At 38.5% G+C, this 16,877-nt stretch overlaps 1 protein-coding gene across 1 annotated transcript; it reads right to left on the reverse strand.

The window, feature by feature from the left end:
- Positions 1 to 8,017: 8,017 nt before the first annotated feature.
- Positions 8,018 to 8,884, reverse strand: LOC149042542 (uncharacterized). Its single transcript, XM_089213610.1, has one exon. The coding sequence runs from the start codon at positions 8,882 to 8,884 to the stop codon at positions 8,018 to 8,020; it is 867 nt and encodes a 288-aa protein (XP_089069736.1).
- Positions 8,885 to 16,877: the final 7,993 nt, after the last annotated feature.

Consider the following 16,877-nt stretch of genomic DNA (forward strand, 5'->3'; position numbering starts at 1 on the left):
GCTAAACAGTCATCCAAGCGCTCTGTGATAATTTCGACCCACTGGAGATCTCAGAGCTGCCTGGCTAACCCTGAGTAATTACGCCAATTCGGAATCTATATCCAGCTACAGCCATAATCCTCTGGAAAAAAAGCGGCTTATGTCGAATAAGTTGGCCGGTTTCAACCCAAGCACCACAGCTATCAACAGCGGTTGAAGTCATGCTTTACGGGAGATTGTTCTCAACAGCTCAGCCCCGCCAAGTAACACAGCACATACGAGTAACCGTGACGTCAGTGCCAGTCCTTCTATTTACCTGATGGAAGGGGAAGTTGGCGGGATGTTTACATGAGTAACTTTTAATAATTCTCCAGTAAATATTTCCATAAACTTTCAGTCCAACAAACACCGACAAGCGACTCTCTGGAAGAAAAACAGTTAAAATTGTGACTTTTGAGCTTTTTTGAGCTATTTTTCGTAAGAGTTGACTGAGAAATTCCAGGCTTAATCATTATATTTTGAATGTAATTTTTTATAACCGTAAAGCACTTACCGGTTTTTTGTAGATCTTGTTTAAATACCGGAACGCTTGAAACTTTCCTTTTGCTTGACCATTTTAGTCGTTGATTGTCGGCGCTATATTTTGCCAACTTGTATAGTAGCAGGTAAATCCAAGATATTCATATATTCATTGAATGAAATAATTTTTCTATAAATTTTTTTCTTAAATAACTCTGTATTTTGTACTTTCAGTTTTCTTGCTGAAGATTGTAAAATGTGAGGCACTGCGTTCTCCACGAGGTTCAAAAGGTTGAAATAAAAGTGGTTTTCTTTCTAAAAATATCTTGTTTCTTATTCGCTAGATCTTGTCACCTGACTTTGAAAGGGTTTCCATTGTTTGCGCGCTGGCGCGGCTGACAGAAATGCAAAACGTTTGGTTTCGCCCAGTGATTTGGTGGCTTTAGCTATGCGATTCAAGAAAAATTCACTGCCTGACGAGTGAATTCCAAGTTAAATTTCACTTGAAAAACCGTAGCGCACTCATTGCTTTGCGATGAAATAAAACGGCAATTCCAATTATGGTTTCTACTTAAAATGAAATGACTTCCAAAAATGACTTGGTCATTTGAAACTTACAGTGATTAAAAACTAATGGAACAGTAAGCTAAGAAAATTGTTTAGCTGACTCACCTGGTAATGAGCAGATGTTCGTAAATGAGCTAAGGCGAAACTCAAGTTCTTGCAAGCTAAACAGGGGGCAGTAGGAGATGACCGGTGGTAGACCAAGGTATTCGGCTTTTAATGAAACCCATGGGAAAGTCGCAGCCTCTCTATCTCGACCTCTTACCTCGATATTTGACTTTATCAGTACTGCATTGTAATTACGTGACAAGATTAGTATGAGAAAGTACCCGTACTTAGTCTCTTTTTCCTGCGTATACTTTGAAAGTAGGGTCGTGAAAGTGCAAAAAAATTTTGGGTACAGCAAACTTATACTGAAAGATTCTCTTGCCCTTACTAGATAAATTACAATAAGTTTTCTTATTCCACAAGAAATGACGTTGGATCTACAGATTACGATCGACTACTGATTTGTAGAGCTGCTTATTGCTAACAATCCCCAAGCTAAACAATAGGTACCATATGGCTCGTAAATATGTATCTAAATAGGCAAATAGGTATTTGCGCGAAGACGTCATCTCTTACGAGAAGCAAATTTGTTTGCGTGTGCGAAGCTCGATGAAAACTGCGAGCTTATCGTTTACTACGTGCGCAGTTTTAGCAGTCACGTGACGCGTTAAGAAAAAACGATCCTGCGCAAAAAATTGTGATGGATTATAATACGGTTAACCCAAACCTTCTTTGATATTTTTTGGAAGTTACTTAAATAATATATTTACAGACACCATGCTCAAGCTTTCTGTGCCTAAATGATGCAACATGCATTCCAAAGTATTCTGAAGACCTGTACCAGTGTTAATGCGTTCCTGGCTACGATGGATACTATTGTGAAACAGGTACTAAATAAGGTAAATGACTGTTTCGTGTTGTTCTATACTACAAGAAACTCAACACGCCATGTTGGAGGCATGCAACTACTAGCAGTGAAATAACTGCATATTTTTAATTAAGCCAATAATCAAATAAGGTAAGCTGTCAATCAAATTGTACATATCGTAACATCTCCCTTCTCTGAAAAAAAAATAACTACACAAGAATCAACTGCAACCTAAACAAATCATAATAAACATTACAAACAAAATGCCTCTGCGATGTTCTTTAAAGTTACTTTAAGCGGAGCAACAGCAACAACAATGAACTTTTTTTATTTTTTTTATTTTTAAACTAGCAGTCCTTCCTTCAGGTCGTTACAAAGTCTTGGTATCTTGATGGTGGTTTCACAATCCTTGTTCCGGTCTTGAGTACTTTGGGAGAAGCTGGAACTTCTGATGATATCATCTGTGGAGCTGTTTGGGTTTCAGGAGCTATGGCAGCTGTCTTTGAAACGGGTGGGCTGGCTTCAAAGCTTGTAGTTGAGGCAGGTGTTGTTGGTTTTGACTGTCTTCCCAATGAATGGGATGATGTTGACGGTGCTGGTTTTAGGCTTTGCCTGTTTCTCCGTAATGTTTCACTAGAGGTCTCCACCAAATAGGAACGATCAGATAGCTTCTTTACGCATGTTCCACTCTTCCAAGGCTGGTTTCGCTCCTGAGGGGCAACCCTCACTTCCTTGCCGATTTCTATCTCTGGCAGTGTTCTTGCTGTACGATCCTGATAGTACTTCGCCTTTTGTTTCTTCACTTTGATCTTCTCGTTCACTCCCTCAAGGACTTTTGGTTGCAGTAAGCTAGTGGCTGTTGGCAACAGTGTTCTGGTTCTTCGTGACATGAGGCGCTGAGTGGGGCTTGACTTCATACCTTCAGTGGGAGTGTTGTGATAATCGAGAAGAGCAAGCCAAGGGTCTATATTATCTTTAAAAGCTTTTTCGAACAAACTCTTGACAATTTTAACAGCAGATTCTGCTTTGCCATTAGATTTCGTGTATCTTGGTGAGGAGGTCACGTGCTTGAACTCCCAATCTGTTGCGAACTGCATAAATTCCTGGCTGACAATCTGTGATCCATTATCAGTGACAAGGCAGTCTGGGATGCCATGGCGACTGTATTGTTCCTTTAAGAACTGTATCACTGAACTTGATGTTGTGTCAGGTAATTCGGCTACTTCTATGAAGTCAGAGAAGTAATCCACTAGAGCAATGTAACTCTTGCCATAAAGAATGAAGAGGTCGGCTGCGACTCTGCTCCATGGTCTTTCAGGAATTTCATGTGTCTGTAAGGGTTGTCTTGGATTACGTGCTTGGAATTCTACACAGGCATGGCAGTTGGACACGATTTCTTTGATCTGACTGTTCATCCCCGGCCAAAATACCACATCTCTTGCTTTCCTCAGACAGGACTCTATACCCAAATGACTTGAGTGGATCCTTGACATGATTTCTTCTCTCAGAAGCTTTGGTATGATAACTCTGTGGTTCTTGAACAGCACTCCATTGTGTACTGAGATTTCGTCACGATAAAGCCAGTAATCTCTGATAGGGATGGGCACTTGCTCTTCTACTTCTGGCAATCCAGTAATGACAGTTGTCTTCAGTCTCAGTAGAGCTGGGTCTTGGGCTGTGCATGTTTGCAACTGTTCAAGTCTCCCGGGGGACAACTTGATCGCATCGAAGGGGTTGAGGCTCTCTACTTCCAAAGCAAACACTTGGAATTCATCTAGCTCATCCGCTTCTTTTCTCTCAACTACTGGAGCTCTTGAGAGATGATCAGCCAAGTACATTTGACTTCCTTTCTTGTACTGTACCGCAAGGTTGTATCGCAATAGACATGAGAGCATCCTTTGGAGTCTGCACGGTGCTGCATGAATAGGCTTCAGGAAAATGGCTTGTAATGGTTTGTGATCTGATTCAACAGTGATTTTGTCCTTTCTTGCAAGGTACTGGTCAAAGCGTTGGCATCCAAAAACGATCGCTAGACACTCTTTCTCTATTTGAGCATAGTTCCTTTTAGTGGGTGACAAAGTGAGAGATGTAAATGCTACAGGTTCGCCATCTTGAAGGAGAGTGGCACCTAATCCATATTCGCTGGCGTCACACTGCAAGGTCACCTCAGCTAGAGGGCCATAAAATTTTAGTACAGGATGGTTGACCACAAGCTGGTTGATGTCAGAGAAGGCAGTTTCGTGTTGCGGTGACCAGAGAAATCTTGCTTCTTTGGATGTGAGTTCTCGTAGTGGCTTGGCTACTTCGGCAAGTCGGGGTAGAAACTTGGATAAGTAGTTCACAAAACCAAGCAGACTTGACAATTCCTTCTTACTTGTAGGTCTGGGCATTTCTTCCACCGCTTTCATGTTCTTTGGATCTGGTTTTAGACCTTTGCTTGTGATGACATGGCCCATAAACGATACTTCAGGCTTTCTCAGATTCATCTTGGACTTGTTTAGCTTCAGATTTGCTTGTCTCGCTCGCTGAAGAAGTTTTACCAAGTTGTCATCATGGTCTTTCACTGCTTCCTCTTGACTGTCTCCGTATCCCATGACTAAGATATCATCACGTGCCACGACCACTCCAGGAAGGTCAGCTAACTTTTCTTGAAGCTTACACTCGAACTCTTCGGGTGCTACGCTGATCTCAAAAGGCATTCGTTTGTAACAGTATCGTCCATACGGGGTCCAAAATGCTGTTTTCATGCTACTTTCTTTGTCCAGGGCGATCTGATAAAAATCATCTTTCGCATCAAGCGTAGAGAATACCTTTGCTTTTCCTAGTTTGGGAAGAAGTTCCTCCAGTGTTGGCATCTGGTATTTAGGGCGTTTCAAGGCTTTGTTCAAGTCTCTAGGATCCAAGCATATCCTTATTTTGCCCGGTTTTGCTACAACCACCATGCTACTAATCCATTCCGTAGGTTGAGTTACCTTCTGGATGATGCCTCTCTTCTCCAGGTCTGACAGCTTGTCTTTTACCTCGTCGCGAAGTGCGACTGGTACACGTCTGGGTGTGTGTTGTTCGAGGAGTTGCCGATGTGTCCTAAGCCATCAAAAACATCATTGTAACTACTTAAGATCTTTTCCTTTGTAAGAGGTAGGTCTGCCATATTTTCCACCATGTTCACACGTTACGGAGGGATGAAGTTGAACTTCAGAAGACCCATTCGCTCACAGGCTTCAGCAGATAGCAAAGGTTTGTTTGTGCAGTCGACCACTTGAAACTTTAGGGTGTGGCATTTTCCTTCATGTTCTGCAGTTAGGTGTGCTTCTCCTAGGGTGCGCATGATTGATCCATCAAGCTATTTAAGCTTGACTGAACTGTGGTTAAGTGGAGGCGATCCGTTCTGCAACAGAATAGACAGATCTCGATGACTGATCACGTTGCACGAGGCACCGGTGTCTAGTTGGCACTCCATAGACGTCTTGTATTTGTCTTTAATGCAGAATGTTAACTTGGCAAGGACTTGTTTACCTTTACTGGCGATTGCGGAGACTACATCCACTGTGAGAACTGAGAGATCAGAATCCGAGTCGTTTTCATCTTCGACAGTATTAACTTGATCTCGTCGCGTTGAATTACAGACCGACGCGAAATGGTTGCTTTTCTTGCACTTGTGGCACGTTTAGCCGAAAGCAGGACAATCTTGCCTCTTGTTGTGCATCTGTTTACCACAATACCTGCATTTTCGCTTCGAGTTTCCTTTCTCGGGTTTAGTTTTGAAGGTTGACAATTCAATTTTCGGAGTCTTTGACGGCTGATGGTTACATTTTAGGGCCGACGGTAATCAGGAACGTAATTCTTCGTCAAGTTTATATTTAGGGTCATAGTAAGTTTTTCATCATTTGCCATAAAGTATTAACTATTTTGAGGACTCTTCAGTCTTCCTTTGACGGAATGGAGTTAGGCGTACTTACAAGACCTCCAACAATAATTTATGATTAATTTCGAAGTAAACTGTTGTTCAAAGCTATTTTTGTGCCTTGTCTGAGCCGTCACTCATCCTGATTACACGGCCAAAACTGCGAATCTGACTCCATTTACTTCTCTTTTCCACTTAATTCCTCACAAGCTAGTTCAAGAATTACTTCACCGCTGACTTAGTGATTCCATCTGATATTCATCATGACGAGTAGGTGAAATTATAGTATGGTGCGTAATGTCCTAACTTGGTGATGGTAGAAATAAGCGTTTTACTGCAGTCGACAAAAGTACTCTCAAACGCTTTTAGAACGCTTTGGCAAGGAGCAGTGAGGTGAATTAAAAGATAAATTATGCTGAGGCTTAAACTTGCCGTTTAGATATTTGCACAAAATGTTCAATTATAAGAAAATCCCTAAACTCATCATCTTCATTTTTTTTATGAATTCACTTTTCAATTTGCTTTCGCACTCATCAACTAGTATTGGTTCAAGTCCAACGTTGGTACGGAACTGCGGTATACGCTATTTCCTTGAGGAAGCGCCCGGGCGCTTATTTAATTTTTATTTATTTATTAATATATTGGCATTATGAACAGGTGGTTTTTTTTTATTCCTATTAATTTCTTTGGAAAATTGGGACAGCTTTGGGGTCAATGTGAATTTTAATCAGCGAGAAGCCAGCCATGAGAAACTTTCACCTTGCAGGCCCTTTATGATGAAAGTTTTATTAATAATGCAACCTCATGAGTTTACATGAAAATTACTACTTCACGGCCTTGCAAGGAGATGGGGAGCATCATCATTGGCTGTGAAATCAAGTCTGATCTAAGTCCATCAGTTGCATCCTTTGCTTGAGGTTTTTAAAATCAAAACAAGAGTCTTTTGAGGACTTTCTACCTAAAAAAAACAAAATCCAAGAAGAAGGTTTTCACAGGGGCCTGTCAGACCAAAGAATAATAATAACCCAAAGAAGCAATGGACTCTAAATTGAACACATGCAAACTGTCTTCTATGCAGGGAAATGCTCACTTCCAAGCCTTGATAAGTTTTAAGCTACTGCATTTGATTGATTGAGAGGGTGTCTAGAATTTTATGGACCATTCTTAGGTGAAGTACAAAAAAAAAACCGGTGCAGTTCGGGTTGAATTGGGATGCTAGAAAATCCTACATTATCCTCTTCACCTTTTCTCTCTAAAGAGAGATTAAATGAGTAATTTCTCCTCCGAGAAATAATAAATTCATTGATCAAAACGTAATGAGGGTTAAAAAAAATTATCAACCTTACGATAAGGCGAACTTTAATTTACCACCACTTTCTCAGAACTAACATCGAAAGAAATGTAAAGTAGATAGCAAGGAGAACTTACACTGCAATCCAGGGAGTAAAAGGGGTATATGGGACCTACAGAAGTAGGTTCTTTGAACGTTTTGAAAATGCTATGCCTGCATGTGGGAAGAGGCTTTCTGCCAATTTTACTGTACCATAGTTATTAAACTTTTAAGAAATAATACTACAGGTGTGTGAGATATTATAAGTCAAAATGACTAAATCCAACACTTCTCTCCCTGCGAAAAGTTTGGGTTAATTTTTTTCCATGTGTATTTCCACGCTTGTATTTCTCGTGAGCATTTTACAAAATAAGTTTATTTCTAATTTTTGTCAGGTATAATTGATGATAAACATTTTTCAGCATTTTCTATACTAAACTTTCGTTGGGATTTTTCCCTAGTTTCCAGGCTACTTCAATTTATACACATTGAGCAAGTGAGAAAAACAGTATTTAGGGCATTGTGACTGTTCTCACAATATATACCAACGTAAGTGCCTTATTTGAGCCGTTGTCACTCATCCTGATTACACGCCGAAGACTGTGCGCGACTCCGACTCCATTTACCTCCCTTTTTAATTTCTATCTGATTAACAAATAAAGAAGCCTTGACTGTGCTCTGTTAATAATAATAATAATAATAATAATAATAATAACTTTAGTTGTATAGCGGTATATACAAAAGCTCTATATCGCTTTACAATCAAAAAAAAATTACTAACTGACAATGACACTAAAACAAAAAGTCAAATGAAAGCGAGTCTGAAAAGATAAGTTTTCAATCTAGATTTAAAAACATCAACTGATCCACTTAATTTAATGTCTAAGGGAAAATCATTCCATTGCTTTGGGGCAGCGACCGAAAAGGCCCTGTCCCCATAGCTCTTCAGGCGCACATTCGGTACTTCTAATAAATGTTTGCCAGCAGACCTAAGATTTCTTGTAGGGTTATATGGGACTATAAGTTGACTTAAATACGGAGGCGCCAGATTATTGAGAGCTTTAAAAGTTAACAGTAATACTTTAAAGGTAATTCGCTGCTCCACAGGTAACCAGTGTAGCTCCTTAAGGATGGGGCGAATGTGCGCAGCGCTAGGTTGCCCAGCTACAAGGCGTGCGGCGCAGTTTTGAACGCGCTGGAGCTTCTGAATAATATAGTCCGGTGACCCGAGGAGCAACGAGTTACAATTGTCCAGTCGACAAGTAACGTAAGCATGGACAAGGGTCTTTGTGCACTCAAAAGTCAGATACATTCTAATCTTAGCGATATTCCGAAGATGAAATAAAGCAGATTTACAAACGGAACTCACATGCTTATCCAGTGACAAGGTCTCATCAAAAACAACTCCTATGTTCCTAGCTTTGTCAGACCGCTCTACACGATGATCATCAATCAGGATACTATCTAAAGATGGGCGTGGTCGATATTTTGAACTGATAACGAGCAGTTCCGTCTTGTCCCTATTCAACTTAAGTTTGTTACAAGACATCCAACGGTCGATATCTCTAACACAAGATTCAACCTGAGAGACAGAATAAGCTTGATCATCCCCACTGAGAGAATTGAAAGACAGATACAACTGAGTATCATCAGCATAGAAATGATAGCCCATGTTGTATTGTCTGACAATATCCCCCAATGGGGAGGTATAGAGTCTGTTCTGTTATAAAGCACGCAGGAAGCGGCTAAACCACGAAAGAAGTGTAGGGAGAAACACGAATCCCTGTTAGAATGGTTCAAATATTCTGATTGGCTGTACAAGACTAAAGCTGTCAAAAGTTTCAAACCATCAAAGTTCACATTCTACCTTAGTTTACAAACTAAAATAGTTCGGTATGTCGAATTTAACACTCACTTTTGCTTGAAGTTTTTTTTTAAGTCTCTAATCATGACAGAATCTTGAAGCGAAAAGTTCAGTGAACTTCAGCCGAATTATGGCTCATAAAAACACGTGAGTTTTTTCACATGACAAGGTAGAAAACAAACTGTTCAAGGCGAGTGCTTGTTGAATGAACGACAGCCGAATTCACCGGAACGTGAAGATCGCGCGGGATGACAGCGCCGCAAAACTCGGCTGCAGTGACTGATGTGACTTTCCACTCAACGTATCGGAAAGGATATCAGAGCAAGCTCTTATTTTTTCACTCGAAGGGCGCCCGATGTAGTTTCTGAGACTTGCTTTATTGTGATGACTGGAGATCGCCATGATGAGCGAGCCGCGATGAACTTCAGCATGATCATATTCGCTCACACACCGTCATGATTAGTATGAATTTTAACAATTATGCCAGTTTGGTTATATTTTTCATCATTTCTGTTTTTTTCTGTTATGTTTTTGAACACTGAACTTTAGTGGTAGTCTTTTGGCATACCTTCAATGTATTTACATTACTTCGTGTTTTCCCTCTAAAAATATAAATGTTTTCAAAATAATGTGCTCATGTTTCTTAATTTGTTTTGACCACGAGTTAAAGGCAAATAGAGCGACAAACCTGTCTCCTTGAACCTGTATTGTTGCTATGTTGTTAGAAAAACAAACACAGTTTGATTACAGTTCATTGGGCATTTTTGAACATCGATTTCAATGAAACAAAAAGAGAAGGGTAGAAGCTATTATCCATCAAAAAGAATAAATTTTTTCCAAATTAAGAAACCATTTGAACCCTAAAAAACTTTGAATCCAGACTCATCTGACCTCAGTCTCTCGCAACCATCGATTTCCAGTAAAAGGACGATTTTTTTAAGTTCAGGGTGAAATTGATTTAGATAGTCTTTAAGATTCTGGTGCAAATCCTAGTTGCCATCCTAGTCACTACCTTTTATTAATATCATTACCTGCAATGAACAAAATCAAAAAATGCATCAACATTTTGAAGAAACGAATATTTTTAGCTATTCGTAGAAATGTTTTTACCAGCAACGAACATTCTGAAATTTTCAAAAATAGTGCATATCATAAATTTGTTTGACCGCTTTATTATTATTATTATTATTATTATCATTATTACTTCTTTCTATTTATTCATTTATTTATGGAACAATCATTATCGTAAAATGAAAAGATATCAAGCAGGAATCTATAGCATAAACCAGGTAAGAGAAGGGGCCTTCACATAGTTTTAAGAGGTACCGTAGGAAGCGGGGAATTGAAGGAATTAAAAAATAACAATAAATAACAACAAAACGGAAGCTGAAGCTACGCTGACGAAGCAGTCCACTATAAAAGTGAAACAGGAATTTTAAACAATACAGTTCACGAAAAAATCGTCTAAAAGATTCCATTTAGGTTCGATAGTCTGTAACTTTCGACCTTTCGTGGGCCATTTCATTTCACCGATTTGGCTGAGATTTGGCATGAGGTCTTGTTTTAGGGTCCTAATTACGAAATTGATATAAGAATGTTCCAATTATTTTTGCTTACTAAAAAAACTGGAAATCGCACTTGGTCTGCCCATACTTGCCCGCCAATATGGCGGATCGAGGGTGATCTTTGACTTCAACTCTAGTTCTATCGTAAAAATTCCTCAACATTTCGTGATATTCATAAATATATCTTCCCCTCCTTTTAATAATCGCCTCTCAATATGCAAATACCTAAGCGGTCTTCAAAAGCAGTTAATTTCTTATTTAGCTTCAAACATAGAGATGCTTGTCAACAAGCAGAGCGAGTAGGTTCATGCGAAAATTAAAGCTACCGCTTGTTCAGAGCTTGTTTTCCTAAAAATTGCATCAATATTTTTTGTGCAGTAGGATAGACGTTAAACGTTCAATGTAGTTGAACAAATCAAGTTGGTGTCGATTACAGCAAAAGATAGAGAAGAAGCTAGTTAAAGTTGTGCCTGGTTCCATCTTTACTTCAGATGCATGTGGCAACACGAGGAATAGTTTCCCTTTACTAATACTCGACAACAATGATTTTCATATATTCAATTAAAGTCGTTCAAGATATTACTGTTTATATTTATAACAAGCAGGCCAAAACACGTTCAGTAGAATAACATAGTCCGTCGCACTGGTGGGTGCAAATGCTGGGAGAATAAGTACTGAAAATTGACAACAATCTTATATACCTGGAGTTCTCACTCTTAGCGGATGACCACCATAGTTTCTCGCGTAAATCTTCGATCATGTCTTTCAATTTCCGTTTGATCTCCATATTATAACGCGCGAAGAACTGTTTTTTCGGTAATTTTTTTTTTTTTAAATTTCTGCGTTAACGTATATCTTCGTTTACTAGTAAGTCTCAGTGGGGTGATGGCTTTTATAACTAACGGTTAAAATTTTGCCTTTGTTAAGGCTACCATTAAATTTCTTTCCGCCAATTCTAAAACATTGAATTTTTTACATTTAACTATGTTTACGACTGACGGTTAACATCTGTCAGTTCTACGCCCAACGCTTGCATTATTTTGTGGCTAACGATTAAGCCCATCGAAATCCTTTCACTATATTTACACTTTTTGAGTCGTCGAGAAAGGAAGAACAATTGTCTTCGAAGAGTTTAATGCCTAGGCAATGCGATTAAGGATTCGTCGTGTTCTTATTATTAAAGTCATTTTATAACATTTCCTAATTTGTATCTTCCGGAAAGATGTCCTTTCTCTTTAGAAAACCAAGTGTCTGAGGAAAAAAAAACCAATTTCAAGAACTGACAAGGTTTTCATTAAAAAAAACCCAACCCCTCTGAATTTGAATAAGTAAAAAAGATAGATGTAAACGGCCAAAGTATATATAAATGACGACTAAAAGTATGCCTTAAAATGTTGGCTTACAGAACGTGGAGAAAAATTCGCAAATATTTTTATAGATCTCACACAGAACGTCAAATACTCATGCGTTAATCAGTCTAACAAACGTAATGGTCTTTCACACAATCATATGATATGGGCGAAGTCACAAGCGTAAATGTTACTTTTTGCAAATTTCAAATTAGTTTCCAATATAGAAACCATTCCCTCCATTTCAGGAAATTTATAAAATTCTTCAAACAGGCCTTCTCTAGAGATAGATGGAAGTCTAGATGAAAGTGGTCTTGCTTAAAAAACCGTGTCTGTAAAAAACGAGTTGAAACGAGAACTGGTTTAAATGTAGGTTTGTGTATACCATGACATGGCCAGAGCGCAACACCGGGAGCTACGTTCCCGACTCTTTGCGAGAAGTGCGTTGGTTCTTTAACGTCCCTGTTAATCATTTCAGAGAAGAGAAAGGAGACGGGGCCTACGCACAGGACGAAATCACATGTTTCCGTATTTCTGAAACGTGGCGGAAACATGCAACTCCATGTTTCCGTTATGTTTACGTAAAAGTGGTCCGGTTCCGTTGTATACGCAGCAACGGAAACGCGAGAAAACGTCACGAAACCGGTAAGGGAAACACAGGTTATCCGTCGTGTTTCCGGAACGGTTTAACATGTTTCTACCACGTTTCCGTTTACGGATTCTTGCAATTTCGTCCTGTGACGGCTTATCGTTCTTACCCGAAAAGAACCGTTGTCAAAGCAAAAGTAGGAACATTCTCCTCAATATTTTACGACCCTGAGTGTTGGCCCGGTCTTGAGCTTGAACCCTCGACCTCCTCCACGTCAGTCCAGCGCTCTAAAACGTGAGCTAACCAAGCGCGACTCGTTAAAGTTTCGAAAGAGGATTCCATTTCCTTCATCATGACCACTTTCCTTTTTGTTTTCCTGCAAGAAATATTTTGGGAATTATATTTCCATACGTAATTAGGACGATGTGCAACTGACTTTAAGAGAATGTGTTTTTTTTAATGATTTTTCGCCTCCTGTGTAGAACTTGAAGTTTCACAAGATGTTGCTGGAAATTAGGAAGAATATATTTGTGTCCTACAAGAAGTTACTAGCACCAAACTAACCAGTGTTAGTACGGTAATTCGACTGGTGTTTTACGCAATGTCACACAGAAATGGAATTTACCTTATAATAATATACATCCAAAAATAAATTTTAACTCAAATTGCCTGAGAAAATGCAGGTTTAAGGAAATACGATGCAAAGAAATAGGAAATCTAGTTCAGAAGAAGGGTATTTCACTGATTGATTGTGTGTCCTCAACCATCCCAAATAATGAAGTCATCGCAGCTCAGCTTAAATCATGTGTCCCACACATTTCAGCCGACACTATTCAAACTGCTCTTTAAATTGTTTGACGCAAAGCTCTTTGTGTGCTTTTTTCAAGTGAACTGAATCTAGAGGGCCATAAATGTCACAAACAAAAATGTGCGATTCAAATGTTGGGCTAGCCTTGGTTTTTAAAAATTGAACCTCGACGCCATGTTTCATGATATAGACAAAACTGTATATGGCAGGACTATTTAAGGTTGCACCTCTGAGAACAATTTTTCCACTTACAGCAAATGTGTGTGTGTGTGTTTTTTTTTTTAATTGATGTGAGAGATTTCCGGATATTGATCATCACATACGTATGAGCCAAAGAAGGGAAAGGTCAATTTGTTTAAAATTACAAGGTCTAGTGTTCTTCAACTCTTCCAAGTGATATTTGGATTAGGATAAATTAGAGCGGATTCGAAAAAAATGTTTTAGGAATATAGCGGGAATATTTCGAAAGATTAGTTCCAGAGGTAAAAGAACTCACTGGGAATGACCGAGAATGCAAAGGTACATTACATTTTGTACACATTAATTAACTTCTGCTATCAATTAATCTTAAGTAACCTATACCTGTGAGGAAAAGTGACTTTGACCTCAAGTTTTACACTATATCTTAGTTATTTTGTGTTTTAAATTTAACTTTTTAGGAAAGTCCTGGCTTTCAATGATGAATTTTTTTTTCCTGAGAAGCCCATTTTATACACTTTAAAATGACATATTGTACGAGTCGCGCTTGGTTAGCTCACGTTTTAGAGCGCTCGACTGGCGTGGAGGAGGTCGAGGGTTCAAGCTCAAGACCGGGCCAACACTCAGGGTCGTAAAATATTGAGGAGAATGTTCCTACTTTTGCTTTGACAACGGTTCTTTTCGGGTAAGAACGATAAGCCGTCACAGGACGAAATTGTTGAGATATGAATTAAAAACTGAATGTGGACAAATTTTTGCTAATTTTTTTGGAATGACATGGGTGCACATAAAAATTCATAAAAAATTCATTATTTATTCTTTTTCTTTCAGATTTTCAGGAAATGTTGCTGACATGTATCATGTATTAACATTTGTTGAGATATGAATTAAAAACAATGTGGACAAATTTTTGCGTTTTTTTAACTGATGTTGTTGGGTTAATCGCAACGGAACAAAATTAACTGATAGCCCTAAAATAACAAAAATTATACCGTTTACCGTAAAGAGCCATCACCCCAGATTAGACTAGCTTAAAAAATGGATGGATTCAAAGATTCTCAAATGAATTTATTCCCAGTTCCTTTTCTGTTTGTTTTATAGCAGCCTTCTCTTTGTTGTTTTGAGCTCGCATATTAATAAGGTTTTGTACTAATCGAGGTCATAATTTTTTTGTCCTAAACGAGAAAGATCGAATGATCATGAAGATAACGAGAATTATGGTAAAATATTGTAGCTTATTTTAAGAAATTACGCGAAATAAGAAAGGATTGAATAAATTGAAACAAGGACGAGAATGAAAAATATTATTCAGCGGACAGTAAAACATAGTACGCGGAAATGCGACTTATAAAATATATTTTCTCAGCACACACTGTCATAAAGATTTTCCAGTGAAATTTTTGTACAATGTGACTGATGTGAGATTTCAGAAACTGATTGAAATTTATTTTACATTCAAACGGTATAAGTGATTGTATGAAGATAAAAAATGGGTTTCATCTATAAGATATCTAATTGCTTGGAGATGTAATCGTTTTGACGTTTTCGGAAAAACGGCATATGGAAAAACGTATTTCGCGTCATTAGTTTTCATTTCTACTATAGTAGAATTATAAAGGCCCACCTCATCTAGGGTGGGAGGGATCTGGGAGTAATAATGAAATAAGGAAAAAACATAAGAAAGATGTGAACGGAACAAAGGATATGGTAAAACATTTACCTGGAGAACAGTTAGCTGCTGTGAAAAAAGAAGGCAAGAGAAAGAAAATGAGATGGCACTTGAAATCAGCAGACATGATGGATGGCTGAAGCACGTACTGAAGTTTAGTTTTGTTTGCGCTTTAAGTTTCACATTTAAGTCGCTCTCAAGTTGTATGTGCTGCATCAACTCAAATCTGTTTTTACTTTACAACGATACGTTGCGCAACTGGGTGATACAATAGACTTCCAGCCTCCGTCTGTCTGACACAACTTGGGTTCATTGGTTCTTTATTAGGTTCTAGCCAATTGTAGCGGCCTGTTAAAGAGATGGGTTTGTTCTTTTCTGTAGCTTAATCATAAAGGGACTGGAAAGGAAACTAGGACAGAACCTTAGAGATATGGGTTTCTAATTAAATTGCAGAGGCCTCCTCCCTCGAAAAATTTAAAAATTCAAATGCGTTCTGATACCTTTCCGTGAGGTTTGGAGCACTTCTCAAGGTATATATTTTGTCACAGAAAAAAAACCAAAAAGTCCTCTTAAAAAGGCACTTATTTTAAAATAGACCGTCATAATGAAGACCATTAAATCAGGATCTCAATGGGTGGGGAGGGGAGGAGCTTTGACGGCTGAAGTTTAATTTTTTCCGATTTTGACGGTTGACAATTCAATTTTCGGGATCTTTGACGGTTCATGGTCACATTTTAGGGCTGGCGGTAACGTATTTCTTCGTTAAGTATAGGATCATAGTAGGTTTTTTATCATTTGTCATAGAGTATTAACTATTTCGAGGACTAATCAGTTTTCCTTTGACGGAATGGAGTTAGGCGTACTTACAGTACTTCCGACAATAATTTATGATTAATTTTGAACGACAGTTTATTTCTGTAAACTTTTGTTCAAAGCTATTTTTGTTTGGTGGATTGTCTGCAAGCTGTGACATTTGGCGATTAATACTATCATATTCGAGAGCGCCTTCACATCAGGGCAGCTCGTTGACACTTTACGCAACATAGGTGCCTTGTCTCAGCCGTTGTCACTCATCCTGATTACACGGTCAAAACTACGAATCCGACTCCATTTACTTCTCTTTTCTACTTAATTCCTCACTAGCTAGTTCAAGGACTACTTCACTACTGACCTGGTGATTCCATCTGATATTCATTATGAAGGGTGGGTGAAATTGTACTATGGTGCGTAATGTCCTAACTTAGTGATCGTACAAATCCGCGTGTTACTGCAGTCGACAAAAGTACTCTCAAACGCTTTTTGAATGCTTTGGCAAGGAGCGGTGACGTAAATTGAAAGATAACATTTTGCTGAGGCTCAAATTTTCGGTTTAGATATTTACAGAGAATGTTTAATTATAAGAAATCCCTAAACTCGTCATCTTCATTTTTTTATGAATTTACTTTTCAATTCACTTTCGTACTCATTAACCAGTATTGATTCAAGTCCAAAGTTGGTATGGAGTTGCAGTATACACTATTTCCTCGAAGAAGCGCCCGAGCGCTTATTTATTTATTATTTTATTTATTAATATATTGGCAATATCAAAAGTGTTTTTTTTTATCCCTACTAATTTGTTTGAAA

This window comes from Pocillopora damicornis, chromosome 7 (assembly GCF_964200805.1).
Source record: "Pocillopora damicornis chromosome 7, jaPocDami1.2, whole genome shotgun sequence".
NCBI lineage: Eukaryota > Metazoa > Cnidaria > Anthozoa > Scleractinia > Pocilloporidae > Pocillopora > Pocillopora damicornis.